The sequence below is a fragment of the Tachyglossus aculeatus genome, chromosome 22 (assembly GCF_015852505.1).
Source record: "Tachyglossus aculeatus isolate mTacAcu1 chromosome 22, mTacAcu1.pri, whole genome shotgun sequence".
Classification (NCBI taxonomy): domain Eukaryota; kingdom Metazoa; phylum Chordata; class Mammalia; order Monotremata; family Tachyglossidae; genus Tachyglossus; species Tachyglossus aculeatus.
The window spans coordinates 53557918-53585308 of NC_052087.1; the positions used below are offsets into that span (position 1 = coordinate 53557918).

The 27391-nt window shown below is 48.7% G+C and overlaps 1 protein-coding gene across 2 annotated transcripts in view; it reads right to left on the reverse strand.

The window, feature by feature from the left end:
• The window catches only part of CDHR5 (cadherin related family member 5), a 58921-nt gene that overhangs the window by 2382 nt on the left and 29148 nt on the right, over positions 1-27391 (reverse strand). For both annotated transcript variants that reach the window (XM_038764549.1, XM_038764550.1), the window contains exons 7-14: positions 25733-25843; positions 20539-20709; positions 14442-14532; positions 13502-13599; positions 13146-13352; positions 6954-7067; positions 4903-4975; positions 3944-4558 (exon numbers count right to left, since the gene is read on the reverse strand). In XM_038764549.1, the coding sequence (XP_038620477.1) occupies positions 3944-4558; positions 4903-4975; positions 6954-7067; positions 13146-13352; positions 13502-13599; positions 14442-14532; positions 20539-20709; positions 25733-25843 (1480 nt within the window). The remainder of the gene's footprint in view (positions 1-3943; positions 4559-4902; positions 4976-6953; positions 7068-13145; positions 13353-13501; positions 13600-14441; positions 14533-20538; positions 20710-25732; positions 25844-27391) is intronic.

Genomic DNA, 27391 nt, shown 5'->3' on the forward strand with positions numbered 1-27391 from the left:
AGGTATTTATTACTCTATTTATTTTATTTGTACATATTTATTCTATTTATTTTATTTTGTTAATATGTTTTGTTTTGTTCTCTGTCTCCCCCTTCTAGACTGTGAGCCCACTGTTGGGTAGGGACTGTAATAAATAAATGAGTAATGAATATGTACAAACATATATACATAGTAGTAGTACCCCAGACCTGGGGATACAGTGGGCAGACGTCTTGGGGGTGGGGCGAGAAGCAGCATGGCCTAGTGTCTACAGCCCAGGCCTAAGAGTCAGAAGGACCTGGATTCTAATCCCTGCTTCACCACTTCTCTGCTGTGTGACCTTGGACAAGTCACTTTACTTCTCTGAGCGCTTGGGAGAGTACAATAGACTCTACTATCAATCGTATTTGAGCGCTTACTGTGTGCAGAGCACTGTACTAAGCGCTTGGGAAGTACAAGTTGGCACCATCTTGTGCCGGTCCCTACCCAACAGTGGGCTCACAGTCTAGAAGGGGGAGACAGAGAACAAAACCAAACATACGAACAAAATAAAATAAATAGAATAGATATGTACAAGTAAGATAGAGTAATAAATATGTACAAACATATATACATATATACAGGTGCTTTGGGGAAGGGAAGGAGGTAAGATGGTGGGATGGAGAGGGGGACGAGGGGGAGAGGAAGGAAGGGGCTCAGTCTGGGAAGGCCTCCTGGAGGAGGTGAGATCTCAGTGTCAGCTCGCTGTGGGCAGGGAATGTGCCTGCTTCTTGTTATATTACACTCTCCTAAGCACTTAGTACAGTGCTCTGCACACGGTAAGCGCTCAATAAATATGATTGAATGAATGAATGAATGCCTGAATAGAACAGCAAACAGACGATTCCCTGCCCACAGCGAGCTTGGACAAGGGTCCCGGGCCAGAGGCCGGACCCTGACTGCCTCAAGGCTCAGTCCTTCGCCCCACACTCCAAAATTTCTGCACTCCATCATTTTCTCTGCCGCCCCTCCCTGGTGGGACCCCCTCTCTCAGCGAGGCTCCGTGGAAAGAGCCCGGGATTGGGGGTCAGAGGTCAGGGATTCCAATCCCCACTCCGCCACTTGTCAGTTGTGTGACGTTGGACAAGTCACTTCTCTGTGCCTCAGTTACCTCATTTGTAAAATGGGGATTAAGACTGTGAGCCCCATCTGGGACAACCTGATTCCCTTGTAACCCCCCCTCCCCAGGGCTTAGAACAGTGCTTGGCACATAGTAAGTGCTTAACAAATGCCATTATTATTATTATTATTTTCTGTGCCTCAGTTCCCTCATCTGTAAAATGGGGATTAAGACTGTGAGCCCCATGTGGGACAACCTGATTCCCTTGTAACCCCCCCCTCCCAGGGCTTAGAACAGTGCTTGGCACATAGTAAGTGCTTAACAAATGCCATTATTATTATTATTATTTTCTGTGCCTCAGTTCCCTCATCTGTAAAATGGGGATTAAGACTGTGAGCCCCATGTGGGACAACATGATTACCTTGTAACCCCCCCCTCCCCAGCACTTAGAACAGTGCTTGGCACATAGTAAGTGCTTAACAAATGCCATTATTATTACTATTATTTTCTGTGCCTCAGTTCCCTCATCTGTAAAATGGGGATTGAGACTGTGAGCCCCACGTGGAACGGGGATTGTGTCTGATTCGATTTGCTTGTATCCACTCCAGCGGTTAGTACAGTACTTAAGCAGCGTGGCTCAGTGGAAAAGAGCCCGGGCTGTGGAGTCAGAGGTCATGGGTTCAAATCCCGGCTCCGCCACTTAGCTGTGTGACTTTGGGCAAGTCACTTCACTTCTCTGGGCCTCATTCCCTCATCTGTAAAATGGGGATGAAGACTGTGAGCCCCACGTGAGACAACCTGCTCACCTTGTATCCCCCCCAGCGCTGAGAACAGTGCTTTGCACATAGTAAGCGTTTAATAAATTCCATCATTATTATTACCTGGCACATGGTAAGCACTTAATAATATTATTATGATGCACCTGTGCACCGAAAACGTTGAAACCAGAGACTGTAGAGAACCGACGGATGTCACAAAGCATGCGAGAGGCGGAACTGGGTGCACCCCCCTCCTCAGGGTGTCCTTCCTCTCCCCCCGCCGGTCCCCAGGGGGGCATCTGGCCCCTTTGTGCCCCAATCAATCAATCAATTGTATTTATTGAGCGCTTACTGTGTGCAGAGCACTGTACTAAGCGCTTGGGAAGTACAAGTTGGCAACATATAGAGACAGTCCCTACCCAACGGTGAGCTCACAGTCTAGAAGGGGGAGACAGAGAACAAAGCCAAACGTACTAACAAAATAAAATCAATAGAATAGATATGTACAAGTAAAATAAATCAATCGAGTAATAAATATGTACACATGTACATATATAAATATGCCCCAGCATTGAGGCTGGGAGGGCAGGGTGTGTCTCAAACCCAGGACTTTGAACCCCTGCGGCTCCGGGGTTGATGTTTAACGTGGTCACCTTGGCCGCTGCCAGCTGGAAACTGGACTGTGCAGACAGAGCGGGCCGAGGGGCGCGGTTGGGGGGCTGGGAGAGGGCAGGGACCCCCTTTTAATCAATCAATCAATCAATTGTATTTATTGAGCACTTACTGTGTGCAGAGCACTGAACTAAGCGCTTGGGAGCCCACTGTTGGGTAGGGACCGTCTCTATATGTTGCCAACTTGGACTTCCCAAGCGCTTAGTCCAGTGCTCTGCACACAGTAAGTGCTCAATAAATACAATTGAATGAATGAATGAATGACATGCCCTGGTTTCTTTCCTGGCCTGGAGGGCAGACCAGGATGGGAGGCCAGAGAGGATGGCTTCCAGATCCCAGGACTGCCAACTTTCCCAGCTGGCACTGGGCTTGGAAGAACAGGATACTTGTACATATCTATTCTATGTATTTTATTTTGTTAATATGTTTGGTTTTGTTCTCTGCCTCCCCCTTCTAGACTGTGAGCCCACTGTTGGGTAGAGACCGTCTCTAGACGTTTCCAACTTGGACTTCCCAAGAGCTTAGTACAGTGCTCTGCACACAGTAAGCGCTCAATAAATACTATTGATTGATTGATTGATGCCGTTGTGGGGGAAGGACAGTTCCCCAGCACTTAGAACGGTGCTTTGCACTTAGTAAGCGCTTAATAAATGCCATTATTATTATTATTATTGTTAAGGGGAGCAAGTCAGGGTGACACAGAAGGGAGTGGGGGATGAGGAAAGGGGGGCTTAGACTTCATCATCATCATCAATCGTATTTATTGAGCGCTTACTGTGTGCAGAGCACTGTACTAAGCGCTTGGGAAGTACAAATTGGCAACATACAGAGACAGTCCCTGCCCAACAGTGGGCTCACAGTCTAAAAGGGGGAGACAGAGAACAAAATCAAACATACTAACAAAATAAAATAAATAGAATAGATATGACAGGGAAGGCCTCTTGGAAGACAGTTCCCGTCAATACCACCCATCCTCCCCACCCCTGCCGGACATTGCTTCTCGGCCTCCTGGTCCCGGCCACCCATGGCCAGCCGTCCCAGCACTGGCAAAGGCCCTGGGTGGGCCGGGGGGCTGAGGTGGGGTCCCAACCCCCTCCAGCATAGAAGCAGCGTGGCTCAGTGGAAAGAGCCCGGGCTTTGGAGTCAGTGGTCGTGGGTTCAAATCCCAGCTCCGCCAATTAGCTGCGTGACTTTGGGCAAGTCATTTCACTTCTCTGGGCCTCAGTTACCTCATCTGTCAAATGGGGATTGACTGTGAGCCCCCCGTGGGACAACCTGATCACCTTGTATCCCCCCAGTGCTTAGAACAGTGCTTTGCACATAGTAAGCGCTTAATAAAAAAGGCATCATTATTATTACCGGCAGAACGGAGCCCCCCCAGGGGGGCAGAGGTGACAGTGAAGACCCGAGTTTGGGGGCGAGGTGGTGGGGTTACCTGTTGAATCAAGGGGGCGGTTAGTCTGCCCCGATGTCACTGCAGAAGCGGATGGCTCGGGGCTTCCTGTCGTAGATCCCGGTGACCCCACGGGGGGTGGGGCGGTGCTGGTGGCACCCCCGGGGACAGGGGGCACGGTCCTCGCCCCCGGGCTGGTCTTGGTGGTGGGGAGGGGGCTGTGGGATGGGGGGGTTTTGGGGGGGCCGGAGGTCTGAGGGGTCATGGGGTTGGGACCCGTCTGGGTGGTGGTGGTGGTGGTGGAAGTGGTGGATCCGGGCAATGTGGGCATGAAGGTGGCGGTGGAGGTCATGGTGGTGGTAGTGGTGGATCCGGACAATGTGGGCAACAAGGTGGCCATGGAGGCCATGGTGGTGGTAGTGGTGGATCCGGGCAATGTGGGCAACAAAGTGGCCATGGAGGCCATGGTGGTGGTAGTGGTAGATCTGGACAATGTGGGCAAGATGGTGGTGGGGGGCAGTGTGGTGATGGTGGCCCCGGATGTCTCGGGGGTTGGGGTCGGGGTACCGCTGGTGGCCAAGGTGGGGCTGGGCGGCCGGGGGTCAGGGGTCGGGGTAGTAACGCTGGTGGCCGAGGTGGGGACGACCGTCGTCCCACCTTTCGGGGCCCCCGCGGGGACACCAGACGCTGGGGTTAGTGGAGAGGACCAGAGCCCGCGCTGCCGTCCCCGTCCCCGCCATACCCAGGGCCCCCCGTTTCCCGTTCTGCCTCAGTTGCCCTGGAGCTTCAGCGGGTCCGAACGCTTGGGACTGGCTTGGGAGCCAGTCTTTGTACCCATAAGCCTCTGGGGCTGGATTGGCCCCCTCTTAGGCCCCATTTCTGGGTTGGAGACGTACCAACGGCCCCCATACTAGGGTGAAGGGGTTGGGTGGGCATGCCCCCGCCCCGCCGCCCATCTCCTCCAGCCCTCGGCCTCCCGCCCCCCCACTGGAGGAACACACCTGGGGCAGCTGTGACCGTCACCTCCAGATCCGTCTCAGCTTTATCGAACGTCATCTCGTCCAGAGCTTCAACCTGTGGGAGAGGGCCCGGACCATCGGGGGGTTGGGTGGGGATGGGGCCAGGATAGTGATAATAATAACTGTGGTATTTGCTAAATGCTTACTATATGCCAGGCACTGAACTAAGCGCTGGGGTGAATAATAATATATAATTACGGCATTCATTAAGCGCCTACAATGTGCAAAGCACTGTCCTAAGCGCTGGGGAGGTTACAAAGTGATCAGGTTGTCCCACAGGGGGCTCACAGTCTTAATCCCCATTTTACAGATGAGGTAACTGAGGCCCAGAGGAGTGAAGTGACTTGCCCAAAGTCACACAGCTGACAACTGGCGGAGCCGGGATTTGAACCCATGACCTCTGGCTCCAAAGCCCGGGCTCTCGCCACTAGGCCAGGCTGCTACTACTAGTAATAGGGGAATTGGTTCAGCCCTTTCTAGGTGCCAAGGACTGTATTAAGCGCTCGGGTAGGGACAAGATAAGCAGATCAGACACAGTCCCTGCCCCTCACCGTCTAAGTAGGAGGGAGTAGGATCGAATCCCCATTTTACAGAAGGGGAAACTGAGGCCTAGGCAAGTTAGGTAACTCGTCACCCGGCAGACAAGAGCCAGCGGCAACATTAGAACTCAGGTTCTGTGTCTTCCCTTCAAGGCCCTACTGAGAGCTCGCCTCCTCCAGGAGGCCTTCCCAGACTGAGCCCCCGCCTTCCTCTCCCCCTCGTCCCCCTCTCCATCCCCCCCGCATCTTACCTCCTTCCCTTCCCCACAGCACCTGCATATATGTATACATGTTTGTACGGATTTATTACTCTATTTATTTTACTTGTACATATCTATTCTATTTCTTTTATTTTGTTAATATGTTTTGTTTTGTTCTCTGTCTCCCCCATCTAGACTGTGAGCCTGCTGCTGGGTAGGGACCGTCTCTATATGTTGCCAACTTGGACTTCCCAAGCGCTTCGTCCAGTGCTCTGCACACAGTAAGCGCTCAATAAATACAATTGATTGATTGATTAATTGATTCCAAGCCCTGCTACTTCTCAGACTCAGGGGAGCAGCCCAAAGCTCCCACCCTAGGCGTGCCCCCCACCCCCACCACAGCTCTGCAAGTTCATTTTCCAGCCCGTTTTCCATTCATTCAATCGTATTTATTATTATTATTAATAATAATGGCATTTATTAAGCGCTTACTATGTGCAAAGCACTGTTCTAAGCTCTGGGGGGATACAAGGTGATCAGGTTGTCCCATGTGGGGCTCGCAGTCTTAATCCCCATTTTACAGATGAGGTAACTGAGGCCCAGAGAAGTGAAGCGGCTTGCCCAAAGTCACACAGCTGAAAAGTGGCAGAGCCGGGATTTGAACCCCTGACCTCTGACTCCAAAGCCGGGGCTCTTTCCACTGAGCCACGCTGCTTCTCCCATTGAGCGCTTACTGTGTGCAGAGCACACAGTATTGAGCGCTTACTGTGTGCAGAGCACTGTACTAAGCGCTTGGGAAGTCCAAGTTGGCAACATCTAGAGACGGTCCCTACCCAACAGTGGGCTCACAGTCTAGAAGGGGGAGACAGACAACGGAACGAAACATATTAACAGAATAAAATAAATAGAATAGATATGTACAAGTAAAATAAATCAATAAATGGAGTAATAAATCCGTACAAACATATATACATATATACAGGTGCTGTGGGGAAGGGAAGGAGGTAAGGCGGGCCCTGGGGCGGCCTGGGCGTTGGCGGTGGGCACCTTGGCATGCCCTCCCTCCTCATTCAAGCCCACTGTTGGGTAGGGACTGTCTCTATATGTTGCCAACTTGTACTTCCCAAGCGCTCAGTCCAGTGCTCTGCACACAGTAAGCGCTCAATAAATACGATCGACTGATTGATTGATTCAATAAATACGATTGATTCTTCAATAAATACGATTGATTGATTGATTCCCCGGCCCCCCGGCCCTGCCCTCAGCATCCCCAGCCCCGGAGAAGGGAGCTCACCTTCATGGAGAATGTCCGCGCTTCCCCCAGCTCGGCGCTGGTCAACACCATCCCTTGAAGTACGACGAAAGGGTCGTTCCCCAGAACGCGGTAGCGGATGGCCGGGTTGTAGCCCTGAAAAACCCGGCCACGGTGGCTCGTGAGCAGTGGTCCCCACCGCCCAGGAGGCTCTCCTACTCTAGTCAGTCCGTCCATCAGATTTATTGAGCGCTTACCATGGGCAGAGTACTGGACTAATTATGGTACTTTCATTCATTCATCATCGATAGTGCACACAGTAAGCGCTCAAAAAATACGACTGAATGAATGAATGATTGATGATGATGAAGACTGTGAGCCCCGCGGGGGGCAACCTGACCACCTTGTAACCCCCCAGCGCTTAGAACAGTGCTTTGCACATAGTAAGCGCTTAATAAATGCCATTATTATTATTATTATTCATTCAATCGTATTTATTGAGCGCTTACTCTGTGCAGAGCACTTGGACTAAGGGCTTGGGAAGTACAAGTCGGCAACAGATAAAGACGGTCCCTACCCAACAACAGGCTCACAGTCTAGAAGGGGGAGACAGACAATCAATCAATCAATCAATCGTATTTATTGAGCGCTTACTGTGTGCAGAGCACTGGACTAAGCTCTTGGGAAGTACAAGTTGGCAACATATAGAGACAGTCCCTACCCAACAGCAGGCTCACAGTCTAAAAGGGGGAGACAGAGAACAAAACCAAACATACTAACAAAATAAAATCAATAGAATAGATATGTACAAGTAAAATGAATAGAGTAATGAATATGTACAAACATATATACATCATCATCATCAATCGTATTTATTGAGCGCTTACTGTGTGCAGAGCACTGGACTAAGCGCTTGGGAAGTTAGTATGTTTGGTTTTGTTCTCTGTCTCCCCCTTTTAGACTGTGAGCCCACTTTTGGGTAGGGACTGTCTCTATATGTTGCCAATTTGTACTTCCCAAGCGCTTAGTACAGTGCTCTGCACATAGTAAGTGCTCAATAAATACGATTGATGATGATGATGATGAAGTACAAGTTGGCAACATATAGAGACAGTCCCTACCCAACAGTGGGCTCACAGTCTAAAAGGGGGAGACAGAGAATAAAACCAAACATACTAACAAAATAAAATCAATAGAATAGATATGTACAAGTAAAATAAATAAATAAATAAATAGAGTAATAAATATGTACAAACATACATATGTTTGTATATGTATATGTTGTAGACAACAAAACAAAACATGTGGACGGGTATCAAGTCGTCAGAACAAATAGAATTAAAAGCGCTAGACTGTAAGCTCGTTGTGGAGGGGAATAATGATCATAATAATAATATTTATGGTATTTGTTAAGTGTTTACTGTGCGCCAGGCACTATAATAATAATAATGGTGGTATTTGTTAAGCGCTTACTATGTGCCAAGCATTCATTCATTCATTCAATCGTATTTATTGAGCGCTTACTCTGTGCAGAGCACTGGACTAAGCGCTTGGGAAGTCCAAGTCGGCAACATCTAGAGATGGTCCCTACTCAACAACGGGCTCACAGTCAAGAAGGGGGAGACAGACAACAAAACAAAAACATGTGGACGGGTGTCAAGTCGTCAGAACAAATAGAATTAAAAGCGCTAGACTGTAAGCTCGTTGTGGAGGGGAATAATGATCATAATAATAATATTTATGGTATTTGTTAAGTGTTTACTGTGCACCAGGCACTATAATAATAATAATGGTGATATTTGTTAAGCGCTTACCATGTGCCAAGCACTGTTCTAAGCGTTGGGGTAGATACAAGGTAATCAGGTTGTCCCACATGGGGCTCACAGTCCTAATGCCCATTTTACAGATGAGGGAACCGAGGCCCAGAGAAGTTCATTCATTCATTCAATTGTATTTATTGAGCGCTTACTGTGTGCAGAGCACTGTACTAAGCACTTGTTGGCAACATATAGAGACGGTCCCTACCCAACAGTGGGCTCCCAGTCTAGAAGAAAGTGACTATAATAATAATAATAATAATAATAATAATAATAATGACATTTGTTAAGTGCTTACTATGTACAAAGCACTGTTCTAAGAGCTGGAGGGATACAAGGTGATCAGATTGTCCCACGTGGGGCTCACAGTCTTAATCCCCATTTTACAGATGAGGGAACTGAGGCTCAGAGAAGTTAAGTGACTTAATAGCAGACATGTGGCAGAGCTGGGATTAGAACCCATGACCTCTGACTCCCAAACCCGGGCTCTTTCCACTGAGCCACGCTGCAGTGCTTACTATGTGCCAGGCACTGTAATAATAATGGTACTATTTATTAAGCGCTTACTATGTGCCAAGCACTGTTCTAAGCACTGGGGTAGATACAAGGTAATCAGGTTGTCCCACATGGGGCTCACAGCCTTAATCCCCATTTTACAGATGAGAGAATTATTAAGCGCTTACTATGTTCCAAGCACTGTTCTAAGCACTGGGGTAGATACAAGGTAATCAGGTTGTCCCACATGGGGCTCACAGCCTTAATCCCCATTTTACAGATGAGGCACAGAGAAGTTAAGTGACTGTACTAAGCGCTGGGGTGGACAAACGCTAATTGTGTGAGCCCACTGTTGGGTAGGGACCGTCTCTATATGTTGCCAACTTGTACTTCCCAATCGCTTAGTAGAGTGCTCTGCACACAGTAAGCGCTCAGTAAATACGATCGATTGATTGATTGATTAATTGGGTTGGACACAGTCCCTGTCCCACGTGGGGCTCACTGTCTCAATTCCCATGTTACAGATGAGGTAACTGAGGCACCAAGAAGTGAGGCGACTTGCCCCAAGGTCACACAGCAATCAATCAATCAATCAATCGTATTTATTGAGCTCTTACTGTGTGCAGAGCACTGTACTAAGTGCTTGGGAAGTACAAGTTGGCAACATATAGAGACAGTCCCTACCCAACAGTGGGCCCGCAGTCTAAAATGGGGAGACAGAGAACAAAACCAAACATACTAACAAAATAAAATAAATAGAATAGACAAGTGGCGGAACTGAGATTAGAACCCATCACCTTTTGACTCCAAGGTTTGCACTCTGTCCACTATGCCATTTGTGTCCGTTTATTGTTGTATTGTCCTTTCCCAAGCGCTTAGTTTAGCACTCTGCCTACAGTAAGCATTCAACAAATACGACCGAATGAAAATATGATTGAGTGAATGTGCCGAGCACTGTTCTAAGCGCTGCGGGGGGATACAGGGTGATCAGGTTGTCCCACATGGGGCTCACAGTCTTCATCCCCATTTTACAGATGGGAGAATTATTAAGTGCTTACTATGTGCCAAGCACTGTTCTAAGCACTGGGGTAGATACAAGGTAATCAGGTTGTCCCACATGGGGCTCACAGTCTTAATCCCCATTTTACAGATGAGGCACAGAGAAGTTAAGTGACTGTACTAAGCACTGGGGTGGACACACGCTAATTGGGTTGGACACAGTCCCTGTCCTATGTGGGGCTCACTGTCTCAATTCCCATTTTACAGATGAGGTAACTGAGGCACAAAGAAGTGAGGCGACTTGCCCCAAGGTCACACAGCAGACTAGTGGCGGAACTGAGATTAGAACCCATCACCTTTTGACTCCTATATTTGCACTCTGTCCACTATGCCATTTGTGTCCGTTTATTGTTGTATTGTCCTTTCCCAAGCGCTTAGTTTAGCACTCTGCCCACAGTAAGCATTCAACAAATACGACAACAAATACTTTTAGACTGTGAGCCCAATGTTGGGTAGGGACTGTCTCTATATGTTGCCAATTTGTACTTCCCAAGCGCTTAGTACAGTGCTCTGCACATAGTAAGCTCTCAATAAATACGATTGATGATGATGATGATGACTGAATGAAAATACGATTGAGCGAATGTGCCGAGCACTGTTCTAAGCGCTGTGGGGCGATACAGGGTGATCAGGTTGTCCCACATGGGGCTCACAGTCTTCATCCCCATTTTACAGATGAGAGAACTGAGGCCCGGAGAAGTGAAGTGACTTGCCCAAGGTCACCCAACAGACAAGTGGCGGAGCCGGGATTAGAAACCAGGACTTTCTAATTCCCAGGAACAGCTCTTGCCCCTTTGGGGGTCTGGCCTCCGTCTGGGGGAAGACCAATGGGGGAAACAGTTACTGGGAAGGGGTGGGGTGGGCGAGGGGGCACAGGAGAAGCAGCGTGGCTCAGTGGAAAGAGCCCGGGCTTTGGAGTCAGAGGTCATGGGTTCAAATCCCGGCTCCGCCACTTGTCAGCTGAGTGACTTCAGGCAAGTCACTTCACTTCTCTGGGCCTCAGTTACTTCATCTGTAAAATGGGGATGAAGACTGTGAGCCCCCTGTGGGACAACCTGATCACCTTGTAACCTCCCCAGTGCTTAGAACAGTGCTTTGCACATAGTAAGAATTAGAACTATGAGCCACGTGGGGCTCACAGTTTTAATCCCCATTTTCCAGATGAGGTAACTGAGGCACAGAGAAGTTAAGTGACTTGCCCAAGGTCACACAGCAGACATAGGGAGACAGCATGGCTCAGTGGAAAGAGCCCGGGCTTTGGACTCAGAGGTCATCGGTTCAAATCCCGGCTCTGCCACTTGTCAGCTGTGTGACTTTGGGCAAGTCATTTCATTCATTCAATCATATTTATTGAGCGCTTCCTGTGTGCAGAGCACTGTACTAAGCGCTTGGGAAGTACAAGTTGGCAACATATAGAGATGGTCCCTACCCAACCGTGGGCTCACAGTCTAACTTAGAGAAGCAGCATGGCTCAGTGGAAAGAGCCTGGGCTTTGGAGTCAGAGGTCGTGGGTTCAATTCCGGGCTCCGCCAACTGTCAGCTGTGTGACTTTGGGCAAGTCACTTCACTTCTCTGGGCCTCAGTTCCCTCATCTGTCAAATGGGGATGAAGACTGTGAGTCCACCGTGGGACAACCTGATCACCTTGTAAACTCCCCAGGGCTTAGAACAGTGCTTTGCACATAGTAAGCGCGTAACAAATGGCATCATTATTATTATTATCTGCAGCTGGAAGGAGGAGAATAGGGTCTCTCACCCTCCCCCTGCCCCATGCCCCACCCCTGCCCCCGGTGCCGTGACTTTGTCCGGTTCCTAGGTTTGCGCTCTGGGCAGGCCCCTGCCCCGTGTTCCTCTTCTGGCCCTGTGCCCCTGTCTCATGGCTGTCCCTCACACACCCCCAGCCTCATAGCTCTGCCCCGTGTGCCCGCCGGGCCATGCATTTTCTCTGTTCCCATCATCATCATCAATCGTATTTATTGAGCGCTTACTGTGTGCAGAGCACTGTACTAAGCGCTTGGGAAGTACAAATTGGCAACATATAGAGACAGTCCCTACCCAACAGTGGGCTCACAGTCTAAAGGGTGGGCTCGCAGTCTAAAAGACTGTTCCCATGTCCCTGCCCACTGTCCCTCTCCTGCCATCGACCCCCAGCCCACGTCCTCCCCCGGGCCTGGAATGCCCTCCCTCTGCCCATCCGCCAAGCTAGCTCTCTTCCTCCCTTTAAGGCCCTACTGAGAGCTCACCTCCTCCAGGAGGCCTTCCCAGACTGAGCCCCTTCCTTCCTCTCCCCCTCGTCCCCCTCTCCATCCCCCCCATCTTACCTCCTTCCCTTCCCCACAGCACCTGTATATATGTATATATCATCAATTGTATTTATTGAGCGCTTACTATGTGCAGAGCACTGTACTAAGCGCTTGAAAATTTTCTCTCAGCACTCTTAAGTGATCTATTCTAGACCCTCCTACATATTTACAATCTTTTTTCTAACTCTCATACCAGAGAGGGGATTAGAACCCAGGCCCCCAGCCTTTCAAGGCTGTTACTTTCCCTCTGAGCCACCACAGGCCTCATATGTTTGTACATATTTATTACTTTATTTATTTATTGTACTTGCACCCATCTATTCTATTTATTTTATTTTGTTAGTATGTTTGGTTTTGTTCTCTGTCTCCCCCTTCTAGACTGTGAGCCCACTGTTGGGTAGGGACTGTCTCTAGATGTTGCCAGCTTGTACTTCCCAAACGCTTAGTACAGTGCTCTGCACGCAGTAAGTGCTCAATAAATACGATTGATTGATTGATTGATTCTGGCCCAGGGCCCCTGTCCCACCCTCCTCCCCCCATCCCCACCCTCCGCCCCATTACGTTTTGGAAGTCGTCGTCGGTGGCCCTGATGATGAGAATGCTCCTGGGATCTGCCAGATCCCTGACGGGAACGTTGGGCCCGCTGCCGCTGGGCAGGATGCCCCGGTACAGCTTCTCCAGGAACACCGGGGGGTTGTCGTTACCCACAGCCACTTGCAGGGTCACTTGCGTGGTGCTCCACCGCTGCTTATTGATGACCTGTTCGGCCTGGGGAATCAATCAATCAATCAATCGTATTTACTGAGTGCTTACTATGTGCAGAGCACTGTGCTAAGCGACAGGGGTGGACGGGGAGGGAGGACAGGGTGACCGGTGTGTAGGGTGGGGGGCCGGGCCAGCCATCCCCGCAGCCTCACCAGGACGCCCAGGGTGAAGGTCGTGTTGGTGCGGACGGCTTTGGTCATTGTGATGTTGCCCGTCTTGGGGTCTACGTTGAACGTGTCATCCGTGTTTCCTGAAAGGACACGGGTGGGGGTCATCATCATCATCATCATCATCAATCGTATTTATTGAGCGCTTACTATGTGCAGAGCACTGTACTAAGCGCTTGGGAAGTACAAATTGGCAACATATAGAGACGGTCCCTACCCAACAGTGGGCTCACAGTCTAAAAGGGGGAGACAGAGAACAAAACCAAACATACTAATGAAATAAAATAAATAGAAAAGATATGTACAAGTAAAATAAATAAATAGAGTAATAAATCTGTACAACCATATATACATATATACAGGTGCTGTGGGGAAGGGAAGGAGGTAAGATGGGGGGGATGGAGAGGGGGACGAGGGGGAGAGGAAGGAAGGGGCTCAGTCTGGGAAGGCCTCCTGGAGGAGGTGAGTTCTCAGCAGGGCCAGGTGAGCTCTCAGCAGGGCCAGAGGCTCCCCCCGCAGAGGCTCCCCAGCACATTCATTCATTCAATCGTATTTATTGAGTGCTGACTGTGTGCAGAGCACTGTACTAAGTGCTTGGGAAGTCCAAGTTGGCAACATATAGAGGCGGTCCCTACCCAACAGTGGGCTCACAGTCTAGAAGACTCCATAAATACGATTGAATGACTAAATACCAATGATTGATTTCCTGATCGGTTCCCATTCCCAGCTTCAACCCCAGCGCGACTGAATTTTGCCCTGCCCAGACCCCGCTAACTCCAGGGGTCCGACACGGTGGGGGGGGGGGTTCAGGAGATCCGGAGTCTCTCCCATCCCGGCTGGGGGGCTCAGTTGGGGCTACAGGGGGCTCCCCTAAAGTGGAGCGCTTAGCAGGGGTGGGTTGGTGGGGTGGAGACCCCCCTCTTACCATATAAAATTCGGTACTGCACGTCTTCGTTGATGGCCCTGTCACCGTCAATGGCGTAGAGGGGCCCGGGGTATAGAGACACGGCCTCCGTCTGCGGAGAAAGGGTAGTCCCGGGGTCAGGGTCGCGGGGAGGGGGTTAGTGAGGTCACGGGGGTCAGTGAGGCCACAAGGACAGGTCACCGTGGCTCAGTGGAAAGAGCCCGGGCTTTGGAGTCAGAGGTCATGGGTTCAAATCCCGGCTCCTCCACTTGCCAGCTGGGTGACTTTGGGCAAGTCACTTCACTTCTCTGGGCCTCAGTTCCCTCATCTGTAAAATGGGGATTAAAACTGTGAATCCCATGTGGGACAACCTGATTACCCTGTATCTACCCCAGTGCTTGGCACATAGTAACTGCTTTGAGCCCCTTCCTTCCTCTCCCCCTCGTCCCCCTCTCCAACCCCCACATCTTACCTCCTTCCCTTCCCCACAGCACATGTATATATGCTTGTACATATTTATTACTCTATTTATTTATTTTACTTGTACCTATCTATTCTACTTATTTTATTTTGTTAGTATGTTTGGTTTTATTCTCTGTCTCCCCCTTTTAGACTGTGAGCCCACTGTTGGGTAGGGACTGTCTCTATGTGTTGCCAACTTGTACTTCCCAAGCACTTAGTACAGTGCTCTGCATACAGTAAGCGCTCAATAAATACGATTGATGATGATGATGATGACTCTCTCCTGTGCCGCTGCTGCCCAGCACAGGGGAGTTTGGATTTGTAGCCGATGGCCGGCCACTCGCTAGCCACTGGCCAAGCTATGAATGGCATGGGTAGGCCTCCGCTTGACTCCTTCCTCCCCCTCTCCATCCCCCCGGCCCTACCTCCTTCCCTTCCCCATAGCACCTGTATATATGTACATATGTTTGTACGGATTTATTACTCTATTTATTGATTTATTTTACTTGTCCATATCTATTCTATTTATTTTATTTTGTTAACATGTTTGGTTTTGTTCTCTGTCTCCCCCTTCTAGACTGTGAGCCCGCTGTTGGGTCGGAACCATCTCTATATATTGCCGACTTGCACTTCCCAAGTGCTTAGTACAGTGCTCTGCACACAGTAAGCGCTGATTTATTACTCTATTTATTTATTTATTTTACTTGTACATATCTATTCTATTTCTTTTATTTCGTTAATATGTTTTGTTTTGTTCTCCGTCTCCCCCTTCCAGACTGTGAGCCCGCTGTTGGGTAGGGACCGTCTCTAGATGTTGCCGACCTGGACTTCCCAAGTGCTTAGTACAGTGCTCTGCACACAGTAAGCACTCAATAAATATGATTGATTGATTGATTGATTGACTTTCCCTCCCGTAGTCGAGGCTGGTAGAGGACTGGAAACTTTCCAGATGCCTCCCTGAGAAGGGGCTTTCCCTTTGACCATCTCTGATTTCTACATGCCCACACTCGAAGACCGTACTGCTCTTTCTCCCTCTCTCCTCTCCGTCTTTCCCTCTCTCTCCCCTCCCTTCCCTCCTCTTCCTCCCCTCTCTCTTCCTCGGGAAGCAGCGTGGCTCAGTGGAAAGAGCCCGGACTTGGGAGCCAGAGGTCACAGGTTCGAATCCCGGCTCCGCCACTTGCCAGCTGGGTGACTCTGGGCAAGTCACTTAACTTCTCTGTGCCTCAGTTCCCTCATCTGTAAAAGGGGGATTAAGATTGTGAGCCCCACATGGGACAACCTGATCACCTTGTATCCTCCCCAGCGCTTAAACAGTGCTTTGCACATAGTAAGCGCTTAACAAATACCAAAATTATTATTGTCACTTCATTCATTCAATCATATTTATTGAGCGCTTACTGTGTGCAGAGCACCGTACTAAGCGCTTGGGAAGAACAAGTTGGCAACACTTCTCTGGGCCTCAGTTCCCTCATCTGTAAAATGAGGATTAATACTGTGAGCCCCACATGGGACAACCTGATCACCTTGTATCCTCCCCAGCGCTTAAAACAGTGCTTTGCACATAGTAAGCGCTTAACAAATACCAAAATTATTATTTGTCACTTCATTCATTCATTCAATCGTATTTATTGAGCGCTTACTGTGTGCAGAGCACTGTACTAAGCGCTTGGGAAGTACAAGTTGGCAACACTTCTCTGGGCCTCAGTTCCCTCATCTGTAAAATGGGGATTAATACTGTGAGCCCCACATGGGACAACCTGATCACTTTGTATCCCCCCCCCCAGCGCTTAGAACAGTGCTCGGCACATAGTACGGGCTTAACAAATGCCATTATTATTATTATTATTCCAGTGCTTAGTGCAGTGCTTTGCACATAGTAAGCGCTTAATAAATGCCACCTTATCATTGTTGGGAGTCAGAGGTTGTGGGTTCTAATTCCGCCTCCACCACTTGTCAGCTGTATGACTTTGGCCAAGTCACTTTAATTTTCTCTGCCTCAGTTATCTCATCCGTAGAATGGAGATAAAGACTGTGAGCCCCACGTAGGACAACCTGAGAACCTTGTATTTAGCCCAGCGCTCAGAACAGGGCTTGGCACATAGTAAGCACATAACAAATGCCATCATTATTATTATTCTCCCTCTCCCCTCTTCTCTCCTTCATCTCTGTCTCTCCCCCCTCTCTCTTTTCCTTTCTGTACTAAGCGCTTGGGAAGTCCAGGTTGGCAATATATATCATCATCATCATCAATCGTATTTATTGAGCGCTTACTGTGTGCAGAGCACTGTACTAAGCGCTTGGGAAGTACAAGTTGGCAACATATAGAGACGGTCCCTACCCAACAATGGGCTCACAGTCTAAAAGTCTAATAATAATAATAATAATAATGATGATGATGGCATTTATTAAGCGCCATTAGTCTAGAAGGAGTGACCCCAAGCCCCTGCTGGGTCAGGCCCTGCTTTAGGGAAGCAGCGTGGCTCAGTGGAAAGAGCCCGGGCTTTGGAGTCAGAGATCTTGGGTTCAAATGCTGCCTCCGCCAATTGCCAGCTGTGTGACTTTGGGCAAGTCACTTCACTTCTCTGGGCCTCAGTTCCCTCATCTGGAAATGGGGATTAAGACTGTAAGCCCCCCGTGGGACAACCTGATCACCTTGTAACCTCCCTAGCGCTTAGAACAGTGCTTTGCACATAGTAAGCGCTTAATAAATGCCATTATTATTATTATTATTATTATTTCCCTCTCCCTCCTCTCTCTCCCTCCCCCTTTTCACTCATTCAGTCGTATTTATTGAGCGCTTACTGTGTGCAGAGCACTCCCTATCTTTCTCTTTCTCTCCCCTTCTTCCCCTTTCTTCCCCCCTCTCTCCCTCTGTCCCCCTCTTCCTGCCCACTCCCTTCGCCAGTGCCTCAGTGCCTCCCTGATTTGCGCTATTTGTGGTTTTGTAACATCATCATTATCAATCGTATTTATTGAGCGCTTACTGTGTGCAGAGCACTGTACTAAGCGCTTGGAAAGTACAAGTTGGCTTGGGAAATACTAGTTGTACAATCCGGGCCTCTACACAAACTGGCGGGTTCCAACTTTTGGATTCTCAGGAGGACCACTTGAGCTCCTTGAGACCAAAGGAGGAGGCTAATCCATAGGTCACCTTGGAAAGGGGGAGTGAAGATTTTTGGGGTGCCCATCCAGTCCCTTATTGTCTCAGCCCCTTCGCCCAGCTCCACAGGCCCCCCGATTTCCCATCACCCAGCCTCTTTTCTTCTGCTATTTGTTAAGCACTTAATAATAACAATGGTATTTGTTAAGCGCTTACTATGTGCCAGGCACTGTTCTAAGAACTAGGGTAGATACCAGATCATAATAATAATAATGATGGGATTTGTTAAGTGCTTACTACATGCCAGGCACTGTTCTAAGCACTAGGGTAGATACAAGATCATAATAATAATAATGATGGCATTTGTTAAGCGCTTACTATGTTCAAAGCACTGTTCTAAGCGCTGGGGGGGGGGGGGGGATACAAGGTGATCAGGTTGTCCCACGGTGGGGCTCACCCTCTTCATCCCCATTTTACAGATGAGGTAACTGAGGCTCCGAGAAGCTAAGTGACTTGCCCAAGGTCACACAGCAGACATGTGACTGAGAAGCAGTGTGGCTCAGTGGAAAGAGCCCGGGCTTTGGAGTCAGAGGTCATGGGTTCGAATTCCGACTCCACCACATGTCTGCTGTGTGATCTTGGGCAAGTCACTTAACTTCTCTGGGCCTCAGTTACCTCATCTGTAAAATGGGGATTAAGACTGTGAGCCCCACGTGGGACAACCTGATCACCCTGTATCCTCTCCAGTGCTTAGAACAGTGCTTTGCACATAGTAAGTGCTTAACAAAATGCCAAATATTATTATTATTATTATTATTATTATTATTATTATTGGAGCCGGGATTCAAACCCCTGACCTCTGACTCCAAAGCCCGGGCTCTTTCCACTGAGCCACGCTGCATCAGGTTGGACACAGTCCCCGTCCCACACGGGGCTCCCGGTCTCAATCTCCATTTTCCAGATGAGGAAACTGAGGCCGGACAAAGCAAAGTGACTTGGCCAAGGTCACACAGAAGACAATAATAATAATAATGGCATTTATTAAGCGCTTACTATGTGCAAAGCACTATTCTAAGAGCTGGGGAGATCACAAGGTGATGTGGAACAACCTGAGCACCTTGTAACTTCCCCAGCGCTTAGAACAGTGCTTTGCACATAGTAAGCGCTTATTAAAAATGTCATCATTACTATTATTATTATTATTCTCTGTGCCTCAGTTACCTCATCTGTCAAATGGGGATTAAGACTATGAGCCCCACGTGGGACAACCTCATCACCTGGTACCCCCCAGTGCTTAGAACAGTGCTTCACACATAGTAAGCACTTAACAAATACTATTATTATTATTTTTTTTTTTTTACTATATATTATCTGTATATATGTATATACCTGTATATATCTGTATATATATATATACATATATATATATGTTTGTATGTATTTATTACTCTATTTATTTTATTTGTACATATTCTATTTATTTTATTTTGTTAATATGTTTTGTTTTGTTCTCTGTCTCCCCCTTCTAGACTGTGAGCCCACTTTGGGTAGGGACCATCTCTATATGTTGCCAACTTGTACTTCCCAAGCGCTTAGTCCAGTGCTCTGCACACAGTAAGCGCTCAATAAATACGATTGATTGATTGATTGATTGATTGAATCTCCATTATCCAGATGAGGAACCTGAGGCCAGACAAAGCAAAGTGACTTGGCCAAGGTCACACAGAAGACAATAATAATACTAATGATGGCATTTATTAAGCGCTTACTGTGTGCAAAGTGCTATTCTAAGCGCTGGGGAGGTCACAAGGTGACCAGGTTGTCCCATGGCGGGGCTCACAGTCTTAATCCCCGTTTTCCAGATGAGGTCACAGAGGCACAGAGAAGTGAAGCGATTTGCTCGAAGTCACACAGCTGACAATTGGCCAAGCAGGGATTAGAACTCATGACCTTCTGACTCCCAAGCCCACTGAGCCACACAACTCTTTGGGCTTGCCTCTAGGACCCTGGGTAGGGCCTACAATTCTGGGGTAGACCAATCAATCAATCAATCAATCAATCAATCGTATTTATTGAGCGCTTACTGTGTGCAGAGCACTGTACTAAGCGCTTGGGAAGTACAAGTTGGCAACATATAGAGACAGTCCCTACCCAACAGTGGGCTCACAGTCTATTTTATTTTATTTTATTTTGTTGGTATGTTTGGTTCTGTTCTCTGTCTCCCCCTTTTAGACTGTGAGCCCACTGTTGGGTAGGGACTGTCTCTATGTGTTGCCAATTTGTACTTCCCAAGCGCTTAGTACAGTACTCTGCACATAGTAAGCGCTCAATAAATACGATTGATTGATTGATTGATTGATTAAAAGACCATGGAGGCGAACCCCTCCACCCAACAGCCGGAGCAGCGTGGCGGTCCCACCACCCCGTCCCCGAAACTAGTTAAGGAGGAGTTTTTCAGGCGCTTAGTCCAGTGCTCTGCACACAGTAAGCGCTCGATAAATACGATTGATCGATTGATTTCCAGAGGGGGCCGGTCCGAGGCCCCGCCGCCGGTACCTTGATTTCGTCGATGGGGATGGACCCTCGGTAGCCAGTGTTGACGCAGATTTTGCCATCAGTGAAGGCGCAGGGCAGGAACCAAGGGGGCCGCAAGTCGGCCTGCTGGATGCTCACAGTGACCGTGGCCGTGGCGTTGTGACTGCCCGGTTCGTCCGGATCCCGCGTGTCCTGCCGACGGACAAACGGACCAGACTGTGAGCCCCCTTCTCGACTGTGAGCCCACCGTCGGGTAGGACCAGCACTTGTATATCTATTTGTACAGCTTTATTACTCTATTCATTGTACTTGTACATATTTACTATTCTATTTATTTTGGTAATGATGCGCATTTAGCCTCAATTCTATTTGTTCTGATGATTTGGACACCTGTCCCCACGTTTTGTTTTGTTGTCTTGTCTCCCCCTTCTAGACTGTGAGCCCACTGTTGGGTAGGGACTGTCCCTATATGTTGCCAACTTATACTCCCCAAGCGCTTAGGACAGTGCTCTGCACACAGTAAGCGCTCAATAAATACGATTGATTGATTGATTGATAGGGACCGTCTCTATCTGTTGTGTCCCCCCCACCTTTTAGACTGTGAGCCCACTGTTGGGTAGGGACTGTCTCTACATGGTGCCAACTTGTACTTCCCAAGCGCTTAGTACAGTGCTCTGCACATAGTAAGCGCTCAATAAATACAATTGATTGATTGATTGATTGATTGATTGTCTCTAGATGTTGCCAACTTGGACTTCCCAAGCGCTTAGTCCAGTGCTCTGCACACAGTAAGCGCTCAATAAATATGACTGAATGAATGAATGAACGGACGGACTGGGAGACGGTCACCGCTGCTCTCCTGGGATCCATCCCCTCCCACCTCACCAGCCCCCCGGTTAATAATAATAATAATGGTATTTGTTAATCAATCAATCAATCGTATTTATTGAGCGCTTACTGTGTGCAGAGCACTGGACTAAGCACTTGGTAAGTACAAGTTGGCAACATATAGAGAGGGTCCCTACCCAACAGTGGGCTCACAGTCTAGAAGGGGGAGACAGACAACAAAACATTTAACAAAATAAAATAAATAGAATAGATATGTGAGCCCACTATTGGGTAGGGACTGTCTCTATATGTTGCCAACTTGGACTTCCCAAGTGCTTAGTCCAGTGCTCTGCACACAGTAAGCGCTCAATAAATACGACTGAATGAAAGAATGAACAGACGGACCGGGAGATGGTCACCCCTCCTCACCAGCACCCCGGTTAACAATAATAATAATAATAATGGTATTTGTTAATCAATCAATCAATCAATCGTATTTATTGAGTGCTTACTGTGTGCAGAGCACTGGACTAAGAGCTTGGGAAGTACAAGTTGGCAACATATAGAGACGGTCCCTACCCAACAGTGGGCTCACAGTCTAGAAGGGGGAGACAGAGAACAAAACATATTAACAAAATAAAATAAATAGAATAGATATGGACAAGTGCTTACTATGTGCACAGCACCGTTCTAAGCACTGGGGGGGTTACAAGGTGATCAGGTTGTCCCACATGGGGCTCACAGTCTTCATCCCCATTTTATTGATGAGGTAATTAAGGCTCAGAGAAGTGAAGTGACTTGCCTAAAGTCACACAGCTAAGTGGTGGAGCTGGAATTAATAATAATAATAATAATAATGGCATTTATTAAGTGCTTACTATGTGCAAAGCACTGTTCTAAGCACTGGGGAGATTACAAGGGGATCAGGTTGTCCCACGTGGGGCTCGCAGTCTTAACCCCCATTTTCCAGATGAGGGAACTGAGGCCCAGAGAAGTAAAGTGACTTGCCCAAAGTCACACAGCTGACAATTGGCGGAGCCGGGATTTGAACCCATGACCTCTGACTCCAAAGCCCGGGCTCTTTCCTCTGAACCACGCTGCTTCTCGGTTGCCACCCCACGCAGGGGCAGGGGTCCGTGGGATCATCATCCATTCAGTGAATCCTATTTATGGCCTAGTGGGAGCCAGAAGGTCATGGGTTCTAATCCCGGCTCCGCCGCTTGTCATCTGTGTTACTTTGGGTGTGTCCCTTAATTTCTCTGTGCCTCAGTTCTCTCATCTGTAAAATGGGGATGGAGACTGTGAGCCCCACGGGGGACAACCTGAAGACCTTGTATCCCCCCAGCGCTCAGAACAGTGCTTGGCACATAGTAAGCGCTTAACAAATTTCTAGACTGTGAGCCCACTGTTGGGTAGGGACCGTCTCTATATGTTGCCAACTTGTACTTCCCAAGAACTCAGTACAGTGCTCTGCACACAGTAAGCGCTGAATAAATACGATTGAATGAATGAACAAATACCGTAATTATTGTTAATATTGAGTGCTTGCTGTGTGCATTTTTTTAATGGTATTTGTTAAGCACCTACTATGGGTTTTTTTAAAAAAATTTTTATTGGTATTTGTTAAGCGCTTACTATGTGCCAAGCACTGTTCTAAGCGCTGGGAGAGATACAAGGTAATCAGGTTGTCCCAGGCACTGGACTAAGCGCTGGGATTGATACAAGCTAACTGGGTTGGACACAGTCCCTGTCTCACATGGGGCTCTCAATCTTCATCCCCATTTTACAGGTGAGGGAACTGAGGCCCAGAGGAGGGAAGCGTCTTGCTCAAGGTCACACAGCAGATAAGTGGCGGGGGCGGGATTAGAACCCAGGTCTTCTGACTCTCAGGCTCGGGCTGTAGCCACTAGGCCACCGTCTCCAGAGGTGGGGATGAGGGAGTAGCAGGAGGACTTCAGTCCCACCCACTGATGTCACCAAGTCCTCCCAAGCGCTTAGTACAGTGCTCTGCACACAGTAAGCGCTCAATAAATACGATCGATTGATTGACTGATTGAAGTCCAGAAGCCCTGCCCCTGGAAACCACACTCGGAGTCTGACAATGCCTGGAATTTGTCCAGTTAAGCAATATTCCCCAGATCACATAGCAACCGACCAAACCAAGGCCCAAGGGCCTCGGCATCAACCTCGCTCAGAGAAGCTAAGCAATTTTCCCCAGGTCACACAGCGAGGGGCCAAACAAAGGCTCAGGGATCTCGGCATCAGCCAGGTCCAGAAAGGTTAAGCGATTTTCCCCAGGTCACACAGCAAGGGACCAAACCAGGGCTCAGGAAATTGGGAATCAGTCTGGCCCAGAGAGGTTAAGCAATTTTCCCCAGGCCACACAGCAAGGGACCAAACCAGGGCTCAGGAAATTTGGAATCAGTCTGGCCCAGAGAGGTTAAGCAATTTTCCCCAGGCCACACAGCAAGGGACCAAACCTGGGCTCAGGAAATTTGGAATCAGTCTGGCCCAGAGAGGTTAAGCAATTTTCCCCAGATCACACAGCAAGGGACCAAACCAGGGCCCAGGGATCTTGGGGTCAGCCACGTCCAGAGAGGTTAATCAATTTTCCCCAGGCCACACAGCAAGGGACCAAACCAGGGCTCAGGAAATTGGGAATCAGTCTGGCCCAGAGGGTTTAAGCAATTTTCCCCAGGCCACACAGTGAGGGACCAAACCAGGGCTCAGGAAATTTGGAATCAGTCTGGCCCAGAGAGGTTAAGCAATTTTCTCCAGGTCACACAGCAAGGGACCAAACCAGGGCTCAGGAAATTGGGAATCAGTCTGGCCCAGAGAAGTTAAGCAATTTTCCCCAGGTCACACAGCAAGGGACCAAACCAGGGCCCAGGGATTGCGGGGTCAGCCACGTCCAGAGAGGTTAAGTGATTTTCCCCAGGCCACACAGCAAGGGACCAACCAGCGCTCAGGAAATTTGGAATCAGTCTGGCTCAGAGAGGTTAAGCATTTTTCCCCAGGCCACACAGCGAGGGACCAAACCAGGGCTCAGGAAATTTGGAATCAGTCTGGCCCAGAGAGGTTAAGAAATTTTCCCCAGGTCACACAGCAAGGGACCAAACCAGGGCTCAGGGATCTCAGGGTCAGCTACATCCAGAGAGGTTAAGCGATTTTCCCCAGGTCACACAGCAAGGCACCAAACCAGGGCTCAGGAAATTTGGAATCAGTCTGGCCCAGAGAAGTTAAGCAATTTTCCCCAGGTCACACAGCAAGGGACCAAACCAGGGCTCAGGGATCTCGGGGTCAGCCACGTCTAGAGAGGTTAAGCGATTTTCCCCAGGCCACACAGCAAGGGACCAAACCAGGGCTCAAGAAATTTGGAATCAGTCTGGCCCAGAGAGGTTAAGCAATTTTCTCCAGGTCACACAGCAAGGGACCAAACCAGGGCTCAGGAAATTGGGAATCAGTCTGGCCCAGAGAAGTTAAGCAATTTTCTCCAGGTCACACAGTAAGGGACCAAACCAGGGCACAGGGATCTCGGGGTCAGCCACGTCCAGAGAGATTAAGCAATTTTCCCCAGGCCACACAGCAATGGACCAAACCAGGGCTCAGAAAATTTGGAATCAGTCTGGCCCAGAGGATTTAAGCAATTTTCCCCAGGTCACACAGCAAGAGACCAAACCAGGGCTCAGGGATCTCAGAGTCAGCCATGTCCAGAGAGGTTAAGTGATTTTCCCCAGGCCACACAGCAAGGGACCAAACCAGGGCTCAGAAAATTTGGAATCAGTCTGGCCCAGAGGATTTAAGCAATTTTCCCCAGGTCACACAGCAAGAGACCAAACCAGGGCTCAGGGATCTCAGAGTCAGCCATGTCCAGAGAGGTTAAGCGATTTTCCCCAGGCCACACAGCGAGGGACCAAACTAGGGCTCAGGAAACTTGGAATCAGTCTGGCCCAGAGAGGTTAAGCAATTTTCCCCAGGTCACACAGCAAGAGACCAAACCAGGGCTCAGGGATCTCAGGGTCAGCCATGTCCAGAGAGGTTAAGTGATTTTCCCCAGGCCACACAGCGAGGGACCAAACTAGGGCTCAGGAAACTTGGAATCAGTCTGGCCCAGAGAGGTTAAGCAATTTTCCCCAGGTCACACAGCAAAGGGACCAAACCAGGGCTCAGGAAATTTGGAATCAGTTTGGCTCAGAGAGGTTAGGCAATTTTCCCCAGGTCACACAGCAAGGGACCAAACCAGGGCTCAGGGATCTCAGGGTCAGCCACGTCCAGAGAGGTTAAGCGATTTTCCCCAGGCCACACAGCAAGGGAACCAGGCCAACGCCCAGGGCTCAGAGGGAGGGAGTCAGGGAGAGCCAGAGCTGGGAGACGAGGGGACACTGACCCGGGCAATGAGGTGGAACGTCATAGAGTTGTTTCTCTCATAGTCCAGAGTCTGGTTCAACTTTATGGCCGGATTATTCACTGCCAGCAGGGCGAAGTAATTGTTTGCATCCTGCATGGGGTGACAAATGGGAGAAAGAGGAGAGGAGCGCTGAGGGGAGACCAGAGACACAGAGCTCAAGAGACAGAGACGAGCGGGGTGACAGAGAAAACACAGTGCATAGACACTCTCCCTGGACTCCGCCTTGAGCTGTTTTGACTCAATCAATCGTACTTAGTGAGTGCTTGCTGTGTGCAGTGAACTAAGCGCTTGGAAGAGTGATAATCATAATAATTGCGATATCTGTTAGGCGCTCACTAGGCGCCAGGCACTGTACTAAGCGCTGGGGTGGATACGAGCAAATCGGGTTGGACGTAGTCCCTGTCCCACATGGGGCTCACGGTCTTCATCCCCATTTGACGGATGAGGGAACGGAGGCCCAGAGAAGGCAAGTGACTTGCCCAAGGTCACCCAGCAGACAAGTGGCAGAGCAGGGATTGGAACTCATGACCTTCAGACTCGCAGGCCTGTGCGTTATCCACTCATTCATTCATTCATTCAATCATATTTATTGAATGCTTACTGTGTGCAGAGCACTGTACTAAGCGCTTGGGAAGTCCAAGTTGGTGCCCCCTCCATCCCCCCATCTTACCTCCTTCCCTTCCCCACAGTACCTGTATATATGTATATATGTTTGTACAGATTTATTACTCTATTTATTTATTTATTTTACTTGTACATATCTATTCTATTTATTTTATTGTGTTAGTATGTTTGGTTTTGTTCTCTGTCTCCCCCTTTTAGACTGTGAGCCCACTGTTGGGTAGGGACTGCCCCTATATGTTGCCAACTTGTACTTCCCAAGCGCTTAGTACAGTGCTCTGCACACAGTAAGCGCTCAATAAATACGATTGATTGATTGATTGATTGATGTCATACACTGTATCCATACACTGTCCTCTCTTGGTTCTCCTCTTATTATTATAATAATAATAATAATAATAATAATAATAATAATGTCATTTATTAAGTGCTTACTATGTGCAAAGCACTGTTCTAAGCACTGGGGGGATACAAAATGATCAGGTTGTCCCACGTGGGGCTCACAGTCTTCATCCCCATTTTACAGATGAGGTAACTGAGGCCCAGAGAAATTAAGTGACTTGCCCAAAGTCACACAGCTGACAACTGGTGGAGCTGGGATTTGAACCCATGACCTCTGACTCCAAAGCCCAGGCTCTTTCCACTGAGCCACGCTGCTTCTCTTATCTCTCTGGCCATTCATTCTCAGTCTCTTTCATTCATTCATTCAATCGCATTTATTGAGCACCTACTGTGCGCAGAGCACTGTACTATGCACTTGGGAAGTACAAGTTGGCAACATATAGAGACCCAACAGTCTACCCAACAGTATACCCAACAGCGGGCTCACAGTCTAGAAGGGGGAGACAGACAACAGAACAAAACATATTGACCAAATAAAATAAATTGAATAGTAAATATGTACAAGTAAAATAGAGTAATAAAACGTACAAACGTATTCATTCATTCATTCAATCGTATTTATTGAGCGCTTACTGTGTGCAGAGCACTGTACTAAGCGCTTGGGAAGTACAAGTT